Genomic DNA, 16,263 nt, shown 5'->3' on the forward strand with positions numbered 1-16,263 from the left:
TTAGATGAAACTATTAGGGCCAAGTATAGTATTTTGTACAACTATTGGGAATTGTAGCTCCTACTTTTTCCCTCAGAGAGCAACTGAATTAGTCTACCATAAAGAACAAGTTTAGGGCTGGGGTTGTGGCTCAGCGTTAGAAAGCTCGCCTAGCACGAATGAGGCCCTGGGTTCCATCTTCAGCACCACATAAAAATAAATAAAGGTATTGTATCCAGCTACAACTAAAACATAAATATTTTTTTTAAAAAAGTTTAGTGGGCTTTTATTGTGGCTTAGTGGGTAAGCGCTCCTGGGTTCAATCCTTAGTACCAAATAAATAAATAAAACCTGTTGTAATTGTTAAAGCACTTGGGCTTTTTAACATATCTAGGTAATTAAATTTTAAGTTTTGTTTCAGGTATTATGTGATGGCTTCTAAAGTATCAGATTTCTCTTGGTTTTACAAGGAATCCTACACAGTAGGATTCTGTCTTCTGAGAAATATTGAGAAGCAAACTGTCAAGCTAGTGCTTCTATGATGTCATGAAAATTTCCTTACATTTCATTTAACATTGTTTCCTGTATAGTCATACAATCTTTTTTTTCTTTTGATTTATATAAAATAGACTATAGTGGAATCAACCAAAATGCTTTGTATTTCTTCCTCTCTTTTTAAGATATTTAATATTTACTTTTTTAAATATTAAAAAGAATATTGTGCAAAATTCCTCATTATTTGAGCTTCTGTGCATTATGGATCATTCAGTCTTCAAATTCTAAAAGTAGCCAGTCAAAATTCTGGAGCACAGTTACAGTGCACATATCCAAAATCCCAGCTAATGGGGAGAATAAGGCATGAGAATGACAAATTCAAGACCAGCCTCAACAACTTCAGGAGACCCTGTCACAAAATAAAAAGGAGCTGGGTACATGGCTCAGTGGTAAAGTGCCTAGGGGTTTAATCCCCAGTACCAGAAAAGAAAAAAGTAGAAAGACAGTATTGTGTTTTCAATCAGAGACATGTTAAGCTTCCATTATGGTTTTGTAAATGTCTTCAGTAAAGTATTTTAATGCTTTAATATTAAAGCCCTGAGATAAAGCTGACATACTAGCCCATTAAAATTATTAACTACAGGGCTGGGGATGGGCTCAAGCGGTAGCTCGCTCACCTGGCATGCGTGCGGCCTGGGTTCGATCCTCTGCACCACATACAAAGATGTTGTGTCTGCCTAAAACTAAAAAATAAATATTAAAAAAAATTATCTAAAAAAATTATTAACTACAAAACACTGTTCTCATTAAAAAGAATGTTACTAAAGAACAAATTTTAAAAATAGTAAATGTTTGGTTCATGAAGAGAACAGAAACATGATCAAAGTCTACTGACTTCATTTCTCCCTGATTTGCCAATCCACTGATAGAAATGTAGAAACCAAAGGCACAGAAACAGCATCTAAAATCTTTAAAACTTTCCAATTTATAAAGAAACCAAAGAAAAAGTACATCCTTCCTTAGCTATTCCTTAGGACAGTTTTTTATTAAGTCCATGGGCTTGCTAAGGAAAACAGGGCAATGGTCAATATATAGTTTGGGGTTTTGTTTTTTTTTTTTTTGGTACCAGGGATTGAATTTGGGGACTCCACCACTGAGCCACACCCTCAGCCGTACTTTTTTTTAATTTAGAAACAAGGTCTCACTGAGTTGCTTAGCACTTCACCATTGCTGAGGCTGGCTTTGAACTCGTGATCCTCCTGTCTCAGCCTCCCAAAGCGTGCACCACCACAACCAGCTAAAGGCATTTTCATGGAGAGAGGGGAAAAAAAAAATAGCAGTTTATTCCCATCTACTCACATACTAGATGCTATTTTTTTGTCTTCAATATGTAGTTTTGTCTAAGATAATTGGCCAGTTTTTCACTTTTTTTCTGAAGGTAAATGGACTACACTGAAAATCTGAGTCTGTTCTTAATCAGTCTACAATAGCCTCTCCTGAGAATTTCCAAATTGTTCCTGGTCAATTCTGCTATCTGGGTTAATCCTGGTCCACTAATCCTAATCCTCACTTTACTGTAGTAGAGGTTTAGGGTGGGCTACTAGACCCAGGGACACTTTACCACTGAGCTACGGCCCCAGCCCTTTTTATTATTTTTTTATTTCCTTTATTTTTTTGTTTTAATTTTTTTTCCTTTTTATTTTTTGAGACAGGGTTTCACTAAATTGCAGAGTCTAGCCTGGAATTTGCCATCTTCCTGGTTTAGGTTTGCCAAACACTGGGATTACACCATTGAAAAGTAGAAATGATTTAGGTTAAATCCCAATTATTTTCAGGACGATGTTGAAATTAAGTTCCTGGGGGTGGGGAGATTATAGGTATATACACGACTTTTGTTTTCCCCCTTGGTTTTTGTGCCACTGTGTCCAGTAATCTCAGATTGAACCTAGGGGCGCTCTACCACCGAACCACATTCTAATCCTATTTTGAGACAGGGTCTCTCAAATTGCCCATGCTGGCCTCCAGTTTTTTCTGATTGCCCTGCCTCGCTGGGATTACATGTGTGCACAACTCGGCTCAGAAGGAAAAGTGGTCGCCCGCTCCCTCTTCCCCCATTTTAAATTCTCACTGCTTCTCTTAAAAGTCAGCCATAATCGTCTTCAAGCCATTATACCAAATAGTGTTAGCTGATTTGGATAATTCAGGTTTGTGTTTGGTTTGTCCTTTTTTAGAGTTTGGGAAATAGTAAGGAGTTAAGTAACCTTTTCATTAATAAAACATTGGTTTTACATTCTACTTCTCAAGAACCCTGTACAGAGCACGGATTCTTAACATGGGATCCCGGGCCCTTAGAATGGACGAGTTTCAGAATTATTTAAGAAGTGCCCAAAATAAGCAAAAAGAATTGTGTATATGCCTATAATCCCCGCTGCGCCGGGGCGAGGAATCGGACGTCAACATCGTCCCAAATCGTCTATTTCAAAAATAAAATAATTGAGATTTAACTTATGTCATTTCTACTTTACAATGGTGACAATACAATCTCTGGAGTTCGCTATTAATTAATGTCGCGTTTCCCTGCTTCTGAGTAGGGGAAATCTTAAAACAGCTGTTGCTACTTTGCGGACCCGTAGGCGGAGCTTCTCTATGGTTTCCCTTCGGGAAGCAAACATGCTTGCTGGAAAGGAAGGGGCGGGATGTTTGAGGGCTGCCTCGCTCCACGAGGACTGCTCCAGCCAGGCCAGTGTGTCGGGTTCTAAATTCTTACCCTTATTTAGAACTCATCACCACCCCCGCCCTAGAAACAGCCCTCAGGGTCATTGGATAAAGGAAGTGGCTTCCAACAGCTCCTGACCCGGAATCGGATCGTGGCCCCGCCCCCTCCGCGCCAGGCTTCCTTCTGCAACAGGCGTGGGTCACGCTCTTGCTCGCTCTCTTTCTGCCGCCATCTTGGTCTCGCGTTCTCCGCACAGTAAGTGCTGTCTGCGCCGCTACTCCATCCGCCGCCATCCTCCTTTCTCGCGGGTTGAACCGCCCGGGGGATTCAGAGTTGAGGAGAGTTGACGTCTTTGTACAGTTACAGGGTTCCTACTAGTCGCTGGGTCTCCGGAGAAAAGGGGGTCTGTAGTTGGTGTCCTGGCAAAAAAGGGGCATAAGGGTCCTACGGGCCAGGCCCAGAACCCGGGTATGGAGGGGATATAAGAGTCACTGTAGTCTTGGAGGCAAAAGCTGAGTGCGTCTGTTGGGAACGGCTTCGCAGAAATCCAGAGGAGGTTAAGGGGTCACAGCCTCAGAACCCTAAACACCGTTCTTATTGTGAGAAGGGGAGTGTTGGGACCCAAGGCGTCCTCTTTCGTCTCCCGGCTCTCAGAAGACCTGGGGGGCCCGAGTCCAGGTAGCGTAAATGTTAAAAGGGGAGGGGGCTCAAAGTACGTCAGAGGTTTTAAACGGTTGGGAGTCAGACTGGATCATCTCGGGTTGAGAATGCAAAGGTGATTTCTGGTCTTGTGGGATCAAGAGTGTGGAATACAACGAACCCTGAGCACTGGGAAGTCTACTTTCTTCGGAGCGTACTCAGGTGATTCGTTTTATAGATATCTGAGGGTCACTTTTCCCACCTATTCTTAGTAACTTTGGGAAGGGTAGTCCTCAGACATTTTCATGATTTTTTTCCCCCATTTAACAATCCTCCGTTGAGTTATTAATAGTTGATTCTGAGTTGGGCAAGTGCACCCCTGTCAATTCAGGCCTCCTTTTTATTCCCTTCCTTCAGAAATGCCGGGTGAAGCCACAGAAACCGTCCCTGCTACAGAGCAGGAGTTGCCACAGCCCCAAGCTGAGACAGGTAGGTTCCTATAGTTTCGTTGCTGGTAATTAAGATAGACTCTTAACACCATTTGGTGAGTAAAGTGACAAAAGAAGAGTATATCTCTACCTAATTTGCTGCGATGGTTTTGTAGCTTTACCAGAAAGGAAAACTTGTTATTTTGGAGGGACTTATTTAGGGAGCAGGAATAAAAATTGTATCAAGATTTGTGAATGTTCACTAACTGCTTTGTGAATTGCAACTGCCACCTCCTGGGAAGATTGAGTGGGGAGGGGGATCAGTGATTCTTACTATTAGAACTGGATGACACACAGGCAGCCCAAGGAGACCTGAGCTTTTGTGAAGTCCCAGCCAGCAAGTTGCATCAAGGTTTTAGATAGCAGAGCTTGGCATTGTGCCTTTATCACATGTCTGATGAGGTATGTGCTGGTGGTAAATGTGTCCTACCGAGCCCCAGAGTCCTGGGTTGGTTTAACTTGTTTTATGGGTTGATGCTGAGATATTTGTTGAATGCTCAAATAGTGCTTGGGCCATTTTCTGGAACCCAACATTGAAATAAATGCTCCCTTTGATCTTCATCATTGAAATTAATGGGTGTAAAATCTAGTGTGAAGGCAAGTTTTTAATTCTGGTTGAAACACGTCTCTAGAAAACTGGGGCAATGGAAAGATGTAAAATGATAGTGTTGCTGGGTCAGTTGTGCAAACTAAATGAAGGGGATCTTAAGGTTATAATCTCTATCCTATGTTTTATGTAAATTTCAAGGGCGATTTCTTTCACCTTTTTTGGAGTTAAAGTTGTTTACAGTTGAAAACATTGTGGTTCTTTCTCCCCACCTGTCTGATTTTAGCAGCTGAAGGGATTAATACAGCTGCTAGAGAAGAATAAGGAGGGGGGCCCTCAGTAGGGAATGAGCAATAGGAAATGCTTTAGCTACAAGAAATTTATGAAATGGGATGATGAAAGACTGGTCTTTAAAGATTCTGTGGTTTCAGTGCTAAACAAGACTTTTAGACATTATCTCAGTCTCATTGTACCACTTAATTTTTCAAATATGGAGACTGAAATTTGGATAAAATTAGAATAATCTAATTCCAAACTACAGAACTTGATTTCTGAAATAATCCTTAGTGCTGCTAAACATTCTGATTAGTCTGAGTACAGAAAGTGTATAATATTGAGTACCTGTGATAAATTACCAGAATTTCATCTATTAGAATAAATGAAAAAGCTAACGCAGGAAATTGGTTATGATAGCAAAGCAAGTTATTTGGGTCTTATCCCATCTTGAGATCCAGTAAGAAGAAAACATATTCCATGTTTTAAATTCTTGTTAACGTGTTTGAAAGTGTATGTACTGTAATCATAAGACTTTGATTACCAATTCTCCTGAGCCACTTGACTTTATGTAGTCAGATACTATAAGAACTAAGAAGATTGTTTGGTTGAGTTGTGAATTTGGATGCTATGGACTGCCCTCCCCCTCTTTGGGGCAGGTACTAGAGATTGAATTCCTGAGCATTCAACCACTGAGCCATGTCCCCTGCCCTGTTTTGTATTTATTTAGAGACAGAGTCTCACTGAGTTGCTTAGCGCCTCTCCATTGCTGAGGCTGGCTTTGAACTCATGATGCTGCTGTCTCAGCCTCCTAAACCATGGGATTACAGGTATGTGCCACCGCGCCCAATCTCTCCCTGCCCCCTTTAACAATCCCTTTTGGGCATTGAGCATTTATTGATCTAATTTGAGGGTAATTTGATGTTATTTTCTAAATTACATATATGGTATTTTTTTTCCCTCTACGAAACCTCTCACTTAGTTTTACCATAGTGTCAAATATTGGTGTATTTTGACAAAATAGACCAGACAGAATAAAAATACTTACTCAGATCAAGAGTTAGGGTCTGTTATATTATTTTCACTCTACAGCTGTCCTTCCAAAATAGAACCACAGTCTGGTTTAACAAGTTGGGTTAGAATTTCATAATACAGTCCCTACCCTAGTGACTAAGCTGTCTCCCTGAAGGTCTAGTTCATCTTGAAATGATGTCTAAAGAGCCTAACATTACTGAGGAAGGGTAGAATAGGAAGTGCAACCTATTTGTGGCTGGGTGTCTTTGTTTGCTTTCTTTCTGGTTTTGCTAAGTAAACTTAAGACATAAGGGGGTAAGGGGCTGAAGAGTTTCAACTTCAATAGAACTGAATTATGCGAAGCTCCCTCTTCCTAAGAAAACAGTGATATTTTTCATGGCCTAGTGGAAACTTTAAAGGGTTTTTTTGTTGTTTGTTTTTAAGACTTTTTCTCATTCAGCTGATTCCCCATCATTAAACTGTCTGCCTATTGTCATCCTTATTCCAGTTTTCAGTGTTTCAGTTCAGATCCTTGAGTTCTAGTGATAATTCTGTTGGCTTAAAGACTTGGGAATGAGGTCCCATTTCAGGAGAAAAGGGAAAGGCACAACTGGGAAAGGATGGAAAGTGTATTGTTCCCAATCCATTCCTGAGCATCTGTTCTTTGTGTTTGACTTTTAACTATTTTCCCCATCCTGAAATTTTGGGTTTATTTTGGTAGAACTTAGAATGTGTTCTCACTTTACCACTGAAATGTTTGGGGAACTTTGGGTGTTGCTTGTCACTGTTGTCTAATCCTGTGTGGTGACTTTCATTCTCAGATTTAAAATTCCATTGTTTCCTATGAGGCATGTTGTACCAAATTGGGCTGCATAACTCACTTTTTTTTTTCTTTTCCTCCTTTATCTCTCTCTTTTTTTTTTTTTTTTGCTTTTCTCCTCCAGCTGTGCTTCCTATGCCTTCAGCCTTGAATGTCACTGCTGCCTTAGGGCAGTCTAGACCTACCCTTACCCCTCCTTCCTCCCTGGCCCCCCAACAGTGCCCTCTAGCAGTTGCTAACCAGCCTTCCCCATTTCCTTCTCCTTCTAGTATTGCTTCAGCCCCTTTTGAAGCTCCTTTTCCCCAGCCATCCTCTGGAACTGCCATGCCTTTGGAAACTCTCCCTAACACCCCAACTTTCCTACCGCACCTAATCGGGCCTCCCATCTCCCCAGCTGCCTTAGCTCTGGCCTCTCCCATGATAGGGCCAACTCTGAAAGGTGCCCATTCCTCTTCAGCTCCCTTGGCCCTTGTTGCATTGGCTCCCCACTCAGTTCAGAAGAGTTCTACTTTTCCACCTAACCCTGTTGCCTCACCTCCATCAGTTGCTATGGCTGAGTCAGGGTCAGTGACATCTCTACCAGCTCCCATTACTCCCTCAGAACCAAAACCCTCTCCTATTCAGGTTCCCTCTCAGGTACTCCCTAATCCAAAAGCTACTACTCCAAGTTCAGGTCCTCCAGGTATAATCAGTGCTGTTCCTTCCCATGTTGGAAATCCCTTGGCCTCTGTTCAATCTGAAGTAACCTCCTGTGCTCTGACACCATGCATTACTCCCCCAGCCATTACTTCTCAGATTAAAAGTATCCCCATTTCCTCAACTCTGATCCCACAAAACCCATTAAGCTTCAGCCTAAAGGGGCCTGTTAGTTCACCTTCTACCTTATCTTTTTCAACCCAGTCTACTCCTGCAGTGACCTCTTCTCAAACTGTGGCTCCTAGCATCCCACCAGTTTTCCCTAGTTCTCTGGGCTCTCATCTTACATCTTTACATCAGGGTTCTTCTATCCAACCTTTAGGTCAAGCAGCTCCTAGTACACTGTCAAATCCTGCAGTGAATACCATTTCTGTAGATCATTCTTCCTTGGGGACCTCTTATCCATCTCAGAGATCTGTGATTTCTCCCCTTCCTTCGGGAAATGAGCTGGTTACTGGTACTGTGGCTGCTCTTCCAATAAGGTCTCCAGGTTCTTCTCTGACTCTGTCTATTGACAAAGGCCCCTCTACAGTGACTGGCATAACCTCCTACCCTTCTGGCTCCCCAATTGTAACTACCACTACTTCATTATCTCCTACATCCTTGCTCCATCTTACTAATGCCACTCATCAGCCTCTGGGGACTCAAATTCTTGCTTCTCCAGGAACAGACTTTAAGGAAACTTCTGTCTCTTCTGTTGAAACCACCCCACTTCTGATGACTAACCCCTCTACGATTTCTGCAGCACCTACTACCTTTGAGGTACCTACTTCTGTGCCTCCTCCAATTTCATCAGGTCCCATAAGTAGTAAAGAACCAACTTCCCTTACTGCCTTGGTTATGTCACCTGTGGCTCAAAAAGAGCTTCCTACTTCTCAGATAGTAACTACTGTGAGCATACCAGTCTGTCCTTTGCCAGCTCCTATATCTCCCACCCAGACAGGACTCCCTACCAAGGAAGGCCCCACTTCATTACCTTTGGCCCTCTCATCTCCCCAGAATTCCTCCCAAAGTACATCATCTTTGGAGATAAGTTCTCCTGAAACCACTATAGCAAAGAAAAGCTGTGTAGAGCCTCTCCCTGTAGCTAAGGCAGCCAGTGCTATGGCCTCTTCTCTGGATGTTAACTCCTCAACCTCTGTAGTCAAGACAGATCCTTATACAAGCCCAGACCCTGTTAGTCTGCTTCTCAAAAGTTCTATCACTGCTCCAGCAGTGGCTACGTTTCCTTTGGGAAGTGCTGACCATATGGGGGTGGCTTCTACAACTGCCAAAGATACCTGTACTCTTACTGCTTTACCTTTGGTTCCTCCAGCCTCTGAAAGTTGCCCTGTGGCTCCAGCTATGACTTTATCCCCTCAGAATGTTTCTGTTTCTGCAGTAGCATTGACGCTGACTCCTGAAATTCCTGAGTCTGTACCCTTTCCCCCTCTTCCCCCAGCTGGGATTGCTCTGTCCAGTGCAGATATAGTTGATGGTATTTCTCAGACCTCATCATTGGCACCTTTAGTTTCCTCTCCTGTGTGCCCAAATGAGGACCCCACTGATTCTACATCTTCCAAAGGAAGCATGACTTCTATAACTGACTCCGCATCTCCTTTAGGGACTGGTATGTCTCCTCAGACTAAAAGACCTCTAATCAAGAAGGGTTCTCCTATCCCTGATGTTCCTGCTGGAAATCTCTCATCTTCTGTTTCTCCAGTTGAAGCTTCCTTCCTTCCAGAGGCCAATATTTCCATTCAAGGCCCTAAAGGTTCACTAACCAAGAAGCATTCTCCCACTCCCAAAGGGGCCCCTACTCCTACAACTGTGCCTCTTCCCTCCCCCAAAAAGGCCCCAGCAGACCCATCCCCCAAAAGGACTCCTACTCCCCCAGCAGAGACTTCTCCCTCTCCCAAAAAGCCGCAAGCAACGCTGGCCCCGAAAGGAGTTCCCAATCCCCCAGTTGTCACTCCTTCCTCAGTCCAAAAGACCCCAGCAAGCCCATCTCCCAAAGGGACCCCCACTGACCCAACTGTGGCTCCTACCTCCTCCAAAAAGGCCCCAGCAGCTACAAACCCCAAGGGAACCCCCAACCCCCTAGCTGAGATTCCTCCTTCCCCAAAAAAGTCTCCAATAGCTACAGCCCCCAAAGAAGCCACCACAGCAAGCCCATCCCTCAAAGAAACTTCCAGTACCTCAGCTGAGATTCCTACCTCCCCCCAAAAGGATCCAGTAACCATAGCCCCCAGTGGGGTCCCCACTGCCCCAGCTAAGACTCCTCCCTCCCCAAAAAAGGTAGCAGCAACTGTCCCAGCTGTTACTCCTTCCCCAAAAAGTACACCAGCTCCATCTTCCAAAGGGTCCCCTGCCCTGCCAGATGATGCTCCTCCTTCTCCCATTGAGGCTCCCACTGCCCCAGCTGTGGCTCCTCACCACAAAAAAAAAAAGACCCCATCCCCCAAAGGAGTCTCCACTCCCCCACCTGTAACTCCTCTCTCCCCAAAAACACCAACAATTTCATCCCCCAAAGGGACCCCAGAAGAGACTCCTTCCTCCACCCAAAAGACCCCAACAATTCCATCCCCTAAAGAGGCAACAGTAACCCCATCCCCCAAAAAGGTCCCCACTCCCCCAGCTGTGACTCTTCCCTCTCCCAAAAAGGCCTCAGCAAATACAGCCCCTAAAGAGGCCACAGTAACCCCGTCCCCCAAAGGGGTCCCCACTTCCCCAGCTGTGACTCCTCCTCCCTCTCCCAAAAAGGCCCCCACAAGTACAACCCCTAAAGAGGTCACAGTAACCCCATCCCCCAAAGGGGTCCCCACTCCTCCAGCTGGGACTCCTCCCTCTCCAAAAAAGGCACCAGCAAATACAGCTCCCACTGAGGTCCCCAGTCCCACAGCTGTGACTTCCACCTCTCCCAAAAAGGCACCAGCAGTTCCATCCCCCAAAGGGGCCCCCACTTCCCCAGCTGTGATTCCTACCTCTCCCAAAAAAGCCCTAACAAGTACAGCCCCAAAAGAGGTTCCCAGCCCTCCAACTGTGACTCCCCTCTCCCCGCAAAAAGCATCAGCAGCTCCATCCCCCAAAGGGATCTGCGCTCCCCCTGCTGTGATGCCTCCCTCTCCCAAAAAGGCTCCAGCAAATTCAGCCTCCAAAGGGACCCCAGATGAGATTCCTCCTCCCAAAGAGACCACAGTAACTCTGTCCCCCAAAGGGGCCCCCACTCCCCCAGCTGTGACTCCTCCCTCTCCCAAAAAGACCCCAGCAACTGCAGCCCCCAAAGAGGTCCCTACTCCCCCAACTGTGACTCCACCCTCCCCCAAAAAATCAACAACTCCATCCCCCAAAGGGGCCCCAGCTGAGACTCCTCCCTCTCCCAAAATCGGCCCAGCAAATACAGTCCCCAAAGAGGTCCCCACTTCCTCAGCTGTGACTCCCCCAACAAAAATGGCACCAAGTCCCTCCAAAAAGTTACCAACAACCTCATCCCCCAAAGGGTCCCCAGCTGAGACTCTTCCTTCCCCAAAAAAGGCCCCAACAAGTATAGCCCCCAAAGAGGCTACAGTAACCCCATCCACCAAAGGGGTTCTGGCTCCCACAGTTGTGACTTCTTCCCCCAAAGAGGTTTCAGCAATCCCATTACTCAAAGGGCTCCCCACCACCCCAGCTATGACTCCTTCTCCGAAAAAGTCACCAATTCCATCCCCAAAAGGAGCCCCCACTCTAGCTGACACTCCTCCCTCTCCCAAAAAGGCCCCAGCAACTGCAGCACCCAAAGAGGCCCCTACAACCCCATTCTCCAAGGGGGCCCCCTCTCCCAAAAAAGCCACAGCAACTGCAGCACCCAAAGAGGCCTTTATTACTCCTGTTGTGACTCCCTCTCCCAGAAAACCCCCAGCAAGTACAGCCCCCAAAGATGCCCAAACAACCTCATCCCTTAAAGGGATCCCCACTCCTCCAGTGGACACTCCTCCCTCTTCCAAAAAGGCCCCAGCAACTGCAGTCCCCAAAGAGGCCACAGCAATCTCCTCTCCCAAAAAGGGCCCAGCAACCACAGCCCCCAAAGGAACTCCCACTCCTCCAGACACTATTCCCCCTCCTAAAAAGACCCCAGCCCCCAAAGGGGCCTCTATTCCCACACCTGTCACTTCTCCCTCTCCCAAAGAGGCCCTAGCTACCCCATCCTCCAAAGGCAGTCCCACTCTGCAAGCTGTGAATGTTTTCCCTAAAGAGTCCCCCATTCTCCCAGGCATTGTTCCTCCCTCCCCCAAAGGCTCCCCTGCTTCCCCAGTGTCAGTAATATGTACCATGGGGGCCCTTACTCCTGAGGCATCTGAAGGTGTCCCAGCAAAGAAAGGCCCCAAGGCTCTCAAAGAAAATGAACAAGTCACCACAGTTCCCACTCAGAAAGGCCCAGGAATTAAGAAGAATTCTGCAGCTTTGCCTAAGTGCTCAGATCCCTCAACTAAGAATGATACTAAAGGATCCCTTTCTACAGTGACACCAGCTCCTCTACTGACAATCCCTGTTTCTCCTGCAAAAAGCAAAGATCCTTTTCATTCCCCTGAGTCTAAGATATCTACCCCTCTAGCAGGAGTTGCCTCTGAGAAGGTCCTTCCTATAGCTGGATCAACGTCTGTGTCTCCAGCAACCACCCCACCAGTCTCCCTGCCTCTTGCTCCTTCCCCAGTTCCCCCTCTGCTTCCTAAACAACAGTTTCTGCCGACCTCACCTGGGCTGGTGCTGGAATCACCCTCTAAGCCCCCAGCCCCTGATGATGAGGATGAGCTGCCGCCTCTGATTCCCCCGGAACCAATATCTGGGGGAGTGCCTTTCCAGTCCGTCCTTGTCGACATGCCCACCCCCAAACCTGCTGGGATCCCTGCCCCAACCCCCTCTGCCAAGCAACCTGTTCTGAAGAACAACAAGGGTATTTGCCTTGGTTTGCTGTGTGCATGGTGTGTTGCCCACACCCCTCTTGGGAACTCCCATCGATACTAACACTAGGATGCGCCACTTTCTCCAGTCAATCTGCTTGAGTTTGGATGTAGTACTTAGAATAATCCTTTCAAGTGCAAAAGCTCTAGGAATACACAACTAATTCTTGGTTTTCATCACGTCAGATAATACAACTGATCTGACATTGGAAACCAAGACCTGCTGGACCGTTCGTTAATTTGCTCTAATCCTTATCACATCACTAACCTGTCCCTGGGCCTGGGATTTGCTAAAATATTGGGAAATTTGGAGCTCTTTTATTTCTTTTTATTTCTTAGTAATGACCACTTGCCCAGGGACTTGCTTTTCTTCAAAAAATAGATAACTATGTTTCCTAGCCTAAGAATGGTGCAGGTATATTGCTTTTTTCCCTTGGTAGTCTTTATCGATGCTGGGCCTTTCAATATGTGAATTATGTTCAGAAGAAATGGAGACATCACAGGGCAATATCTAGTAGAGAAGGTGGCTTGGCATCATTGAAAATCTTCTAGCAATATTGATTAGACCAAATTACTAGGGTGAATGATTTGAAAATAGGCCAAATGTGTGTACACAACTGCTTCTGGCCTCCTCCATAGGTTTAAAGGATAAAGGAAAAGTGCCTTGCCTTTTCTCCCTGCATAATGTGATTTATTTATTTTTTATTATTTTCCCCCCACTTAAGTGTGTGTGGAGATCCCTTTAGACAAAACCTTTCTGGGGTGGATGGTAGATGGAATATATAGGGTAAAATTTGGAGTTATTTTGGATGCTTGGTTATTTGTGTCAAGAAATGAAGACCTTAAGGGAAAGAGAATAATTATACTATATAAATTGTATCTTTCAGTTATCCCTCATTTCTGGGGGTGGGTCTTTAATAGATGTGTACACACTAGTTTAACTAGTAAGTTGGCTCCCAAACTGGCTTTAAACATTTCACTTTGTAAGGCCTAGCATTAAAGTGGTGACCTCTAGTGCAAGCAGGCCTTAGTGAGGGTACAACCTCCTTAAAATTTTTACTATAAAAGTTGTTTGTCATCTTAGGTTCTGGAACAGAATCTGACAGTGATGAATCTGTACCAGAGCTTGAAGAACAAGATTCCACACAAGCAACCACCCAACAAGCACAGGTGAGTATTCCCTTCTTGACTGGTATAAACACTGGGATCAAGGAAGCACTGGAGAACCAGAATTGATCGGGGCTGACTATTATATCTGGAATTATGGGTCTTCATAAAGGGAAAATCACACAGAGGTTGTGGTATCCAGATCTTGGGTTCTATTTAATTTAGTTGTTTTATCTTTATAGCTGGCAGCTGCAGCTGAAATCGATGAAGAACCAGTCAGTAAAGCAAAACAGAGTCGGAGTGAAAAGAAGGCACGGAAGGTAAGATGTTAAGTTATAAACAAGAATTAAAGTTCTGATGTGTAATTTTTTAGAACACCATCTTTTCTTTTTTTTTTTTTTTTTTTTAAACTTGGGTTGGAACCCAGAGACACTGAACCACTGAGCCATATCCCCAGCTCTTTTTTGTATTAATAGAGACAGAGATGCTTAGAGCCTCAGCCTCCTGAGCCACTAGGATTACTGGTGCACACCATGGCACCTTCCCCTTTTACATCTTTTTCTTAACCCATGAGTCTGCTTTGATGTGGTATTGTTGCATTTCTTGCTTTGTGAAGCTGATTCTAAAGTTGAAATTTTAATGTTCTTTTCTATTTTTCAGGCTATGTCCAAGCTAGGTCTTCGACAGGTTACGGGGGTTACTAGAGTCACTATCCGAAAATCTAAGAATATCCTCTTTGTCATCACAAAACCAGATGTCTATAAGAGTCCAGCTTCAGATACCTACATAGTTTTTGGGGAAGCCAAGGTGAGTTAAGTTTTCTTGTTGCACTCGATCAACACTGTTGATATTTCAGGTCAGATAATTCTTTGTTCTAGACATTGCCAGATGTCCCCTGGGAGGCATAATTAAGACCTAGACCTAAACTACTTTTCTTTCTACAGTCTTAGGGCAAGCAGTTTACAGTTATATTACTCTAACTTCCCTGAAATAGATTTAGAATGAGAGTATTGAAAAGGTGTCAAAAGGATATGTGATTTTTCATTTATGGCAAACTAATATTGACATCTCTGTTGTCTTTCTTTGTAGATTGAAGATTTATCTCAGCAAGCACAGTTAGCAGCTGCTGAGAAATTCAAAGTTCAGGGTGAAGCTGTCTCAAACATTCAAGAAAACACACAGACTCCAACTGTACAAGAAGAGAGTGAAGAGGAAGAGGTATGCCAGGAAATCTTTTTCTATTTGTAATCCTCTCTGAATAGTGGTATGTTTGCTGTTGGTAGATTATTGTTTTAGGCATTTAACCCCCATTATTTATACCTGTTTACACCTAGAACTAAATTCAAGGGACTCTGGCACCAAAGAAGTACTAAGTTGTTATCTGTAATTTATTAAAGTTTTTTTGTTTTCCCCTCTCCTCTCTTAGGTTGATGAAACAGGTGTGGAAGTTAAGGATATAGAATTGGTCATGTCACAAGCAAATGTGTCAAGAGCAAAGGCGGTCCGAGCCCTAAAGAACAACAGTAATGATATTGTAAATGCTATAATGGTAAGTGACCAAGTCTTTTTTCCTGGTTTCCCTCTGCCCTAACCAGTGAAAAGTAATTTTTCTCTGTTTAGTATCGGCTATATATAAAGCATTATTCCAAATCCTATTATTAATTGCCTTAGGTTTTAATAACCATCTTCTCCTACTTTGCCTGTAACCACCTTATGTTTTTTCTCTTATAGGAATTAACAATGTAACCATCTGAAAGCCAGGACCTTTTTCTGGTGTTTCAAAAGGATAACTGCAGCTTGGTTTGAAATTTGTACTGTTTCTATCATTAATAAAGTTATGGCTTCTTGTTGGATGAATCAATGAGTGTTTGGTCTCTTTTCTCCCATCTCCTCCGCCCAAAAAGTCTCTGGTAAATAATAATTTTGTAATGTTATTGTATTTTTTATACCTTTATTTGTTTTTATGTGGTATCGAGGATCGAACCCAGTGTTCACACATGCTAAGCAAGTGCTCTACCACTGAACTACAACCACATCCCCATAATTTATTAATTTTAAGACCATCTTCAGGTGAAAAATTTTCATGCCGTAATTCCCTACTTAAAATCTCAAACTCTCTACCTCTTGTAAGAAGTTATGGTGGTACACATCTATAATTCCAACAACTTGGGAGGCTAAGGCGGGAGGGTCACGGGTTCAGCCTGGGCAATTTAATTTGGCAAGACCCTATTTCAAATAAGTTCTAGAAGGGCTAGCCCATGCATTGTGGTTGTATAAAACAGCTTCACGTCTAGTATAATAACAAAAAATTATGCCATTGGGACCTGCATCTTCAAAGAAGACAAATTAACTAAAAGTTTTTCACTTCTAATTTCTTCCTCAGTTAATCATTAGCAGATCCACCACCCCAAGTACCATACTGGGATAATACTGAGAGTTGAACCTAGAGATGCTCCATCCCAGTCCCTTTTTTTGAGAGTATCTGCCTAAATTGCTGAGGCAGGACTTGACCTGGAGATCCTTCTACTTCAGCCTCCCAAATATCAAGATTACAGGCATGTGCCACAACA

At 44.0% G+C, this 16,263-nt stretch overlaps 1 protein-coding gene across 3 annotated transcripts; it reads left to right on the forward strand.

The window, feature by feature from the left end:
- The first annotated feature begins 3,338 nt into the window (after positions 1–3,338).
- On the forward strand, positions 3,339–15,554 carry Naca (nascent polypeptide associated complex subunit alpha). 3 transcript variants are annotated; one of them, XM_077798761.1, is made up of 9 exons: positions 3,355–3,445; positions 4,247–4,318; positions 7,096–12,579; positions 13,671–13,756; positions 13,936–14,013; positions 14,354–14,500; positions 14,783–14,911; positions 15,120–15,242; positions 15,425–15,554. In XM_077798761.1, the coding sequence occupies exons 2-9, from the start codon at positions 4,249–4,251 to the stop codon at positions 15,437–15,439; spliced, it is 6,132 nt and encodes a 2,043-aa protein (XP_077654887.1). In that variant the 5' UTR covers positions 3,355–3,445; positions 4,247–4,248; the 3' UTR covers positions 15,440–15,554. The 3 variants fall into 3 exon arrangements, with proteins under 3 accessions (XP_026254189.1, XP_077654887.1, XP_077654886.1); XM_077798760.1 differs by lacking the exon at positions 3,355–3,445 and adding an exon at positions 3,452–4,051; XM_026398404.2 differs by lacking the exon at positions 7,096–12,579 and having other exon boundaries at positions 3,339–3,445.
- The last annotated feature ends 709 nt before the right edge of the window (positions 15,555–16,263 follow it).

Source organism: Urocitellus parryii, chromosome 5, assembly GCF_045843805.1.
Source record: "Urocitellus parryii isolate mUroPar1 chromosome 5, mUroPar1.hap1, whole genome shotgun sequence".
Lineage (NCBI taxonomy): Eukaryota > Metazoa > Chordata > Mammalia > Rodentia > Sciuridae > Urocitellus > Urocitellus parryii.

Bases quoted from the DNA above. Each gene is read 5' to 3' on its own strand.
- Naca (XM_077798761.1), top strand. From the start codon at position 4,249: ATGCCGGGTGAAGCCACAGAAACCGTCCCTGCTACAGAGCAGGAGTTG. The intron at 14,014-14,353 runs GTAAGATGTTAA...TCTATTTTTCAG, and splicing joins GTGAAAAGAAGGCACGGAAG to GCTATGTCCAAGCTAGGTCT. The intron at 14,501-14,782 runs GTGAGTTAAGTT...CTTTCTTTGTAG, and splicing joins TAGTTTTTGGGGAAGCCAAG to ATTGAAGATTTATCTCAGCA.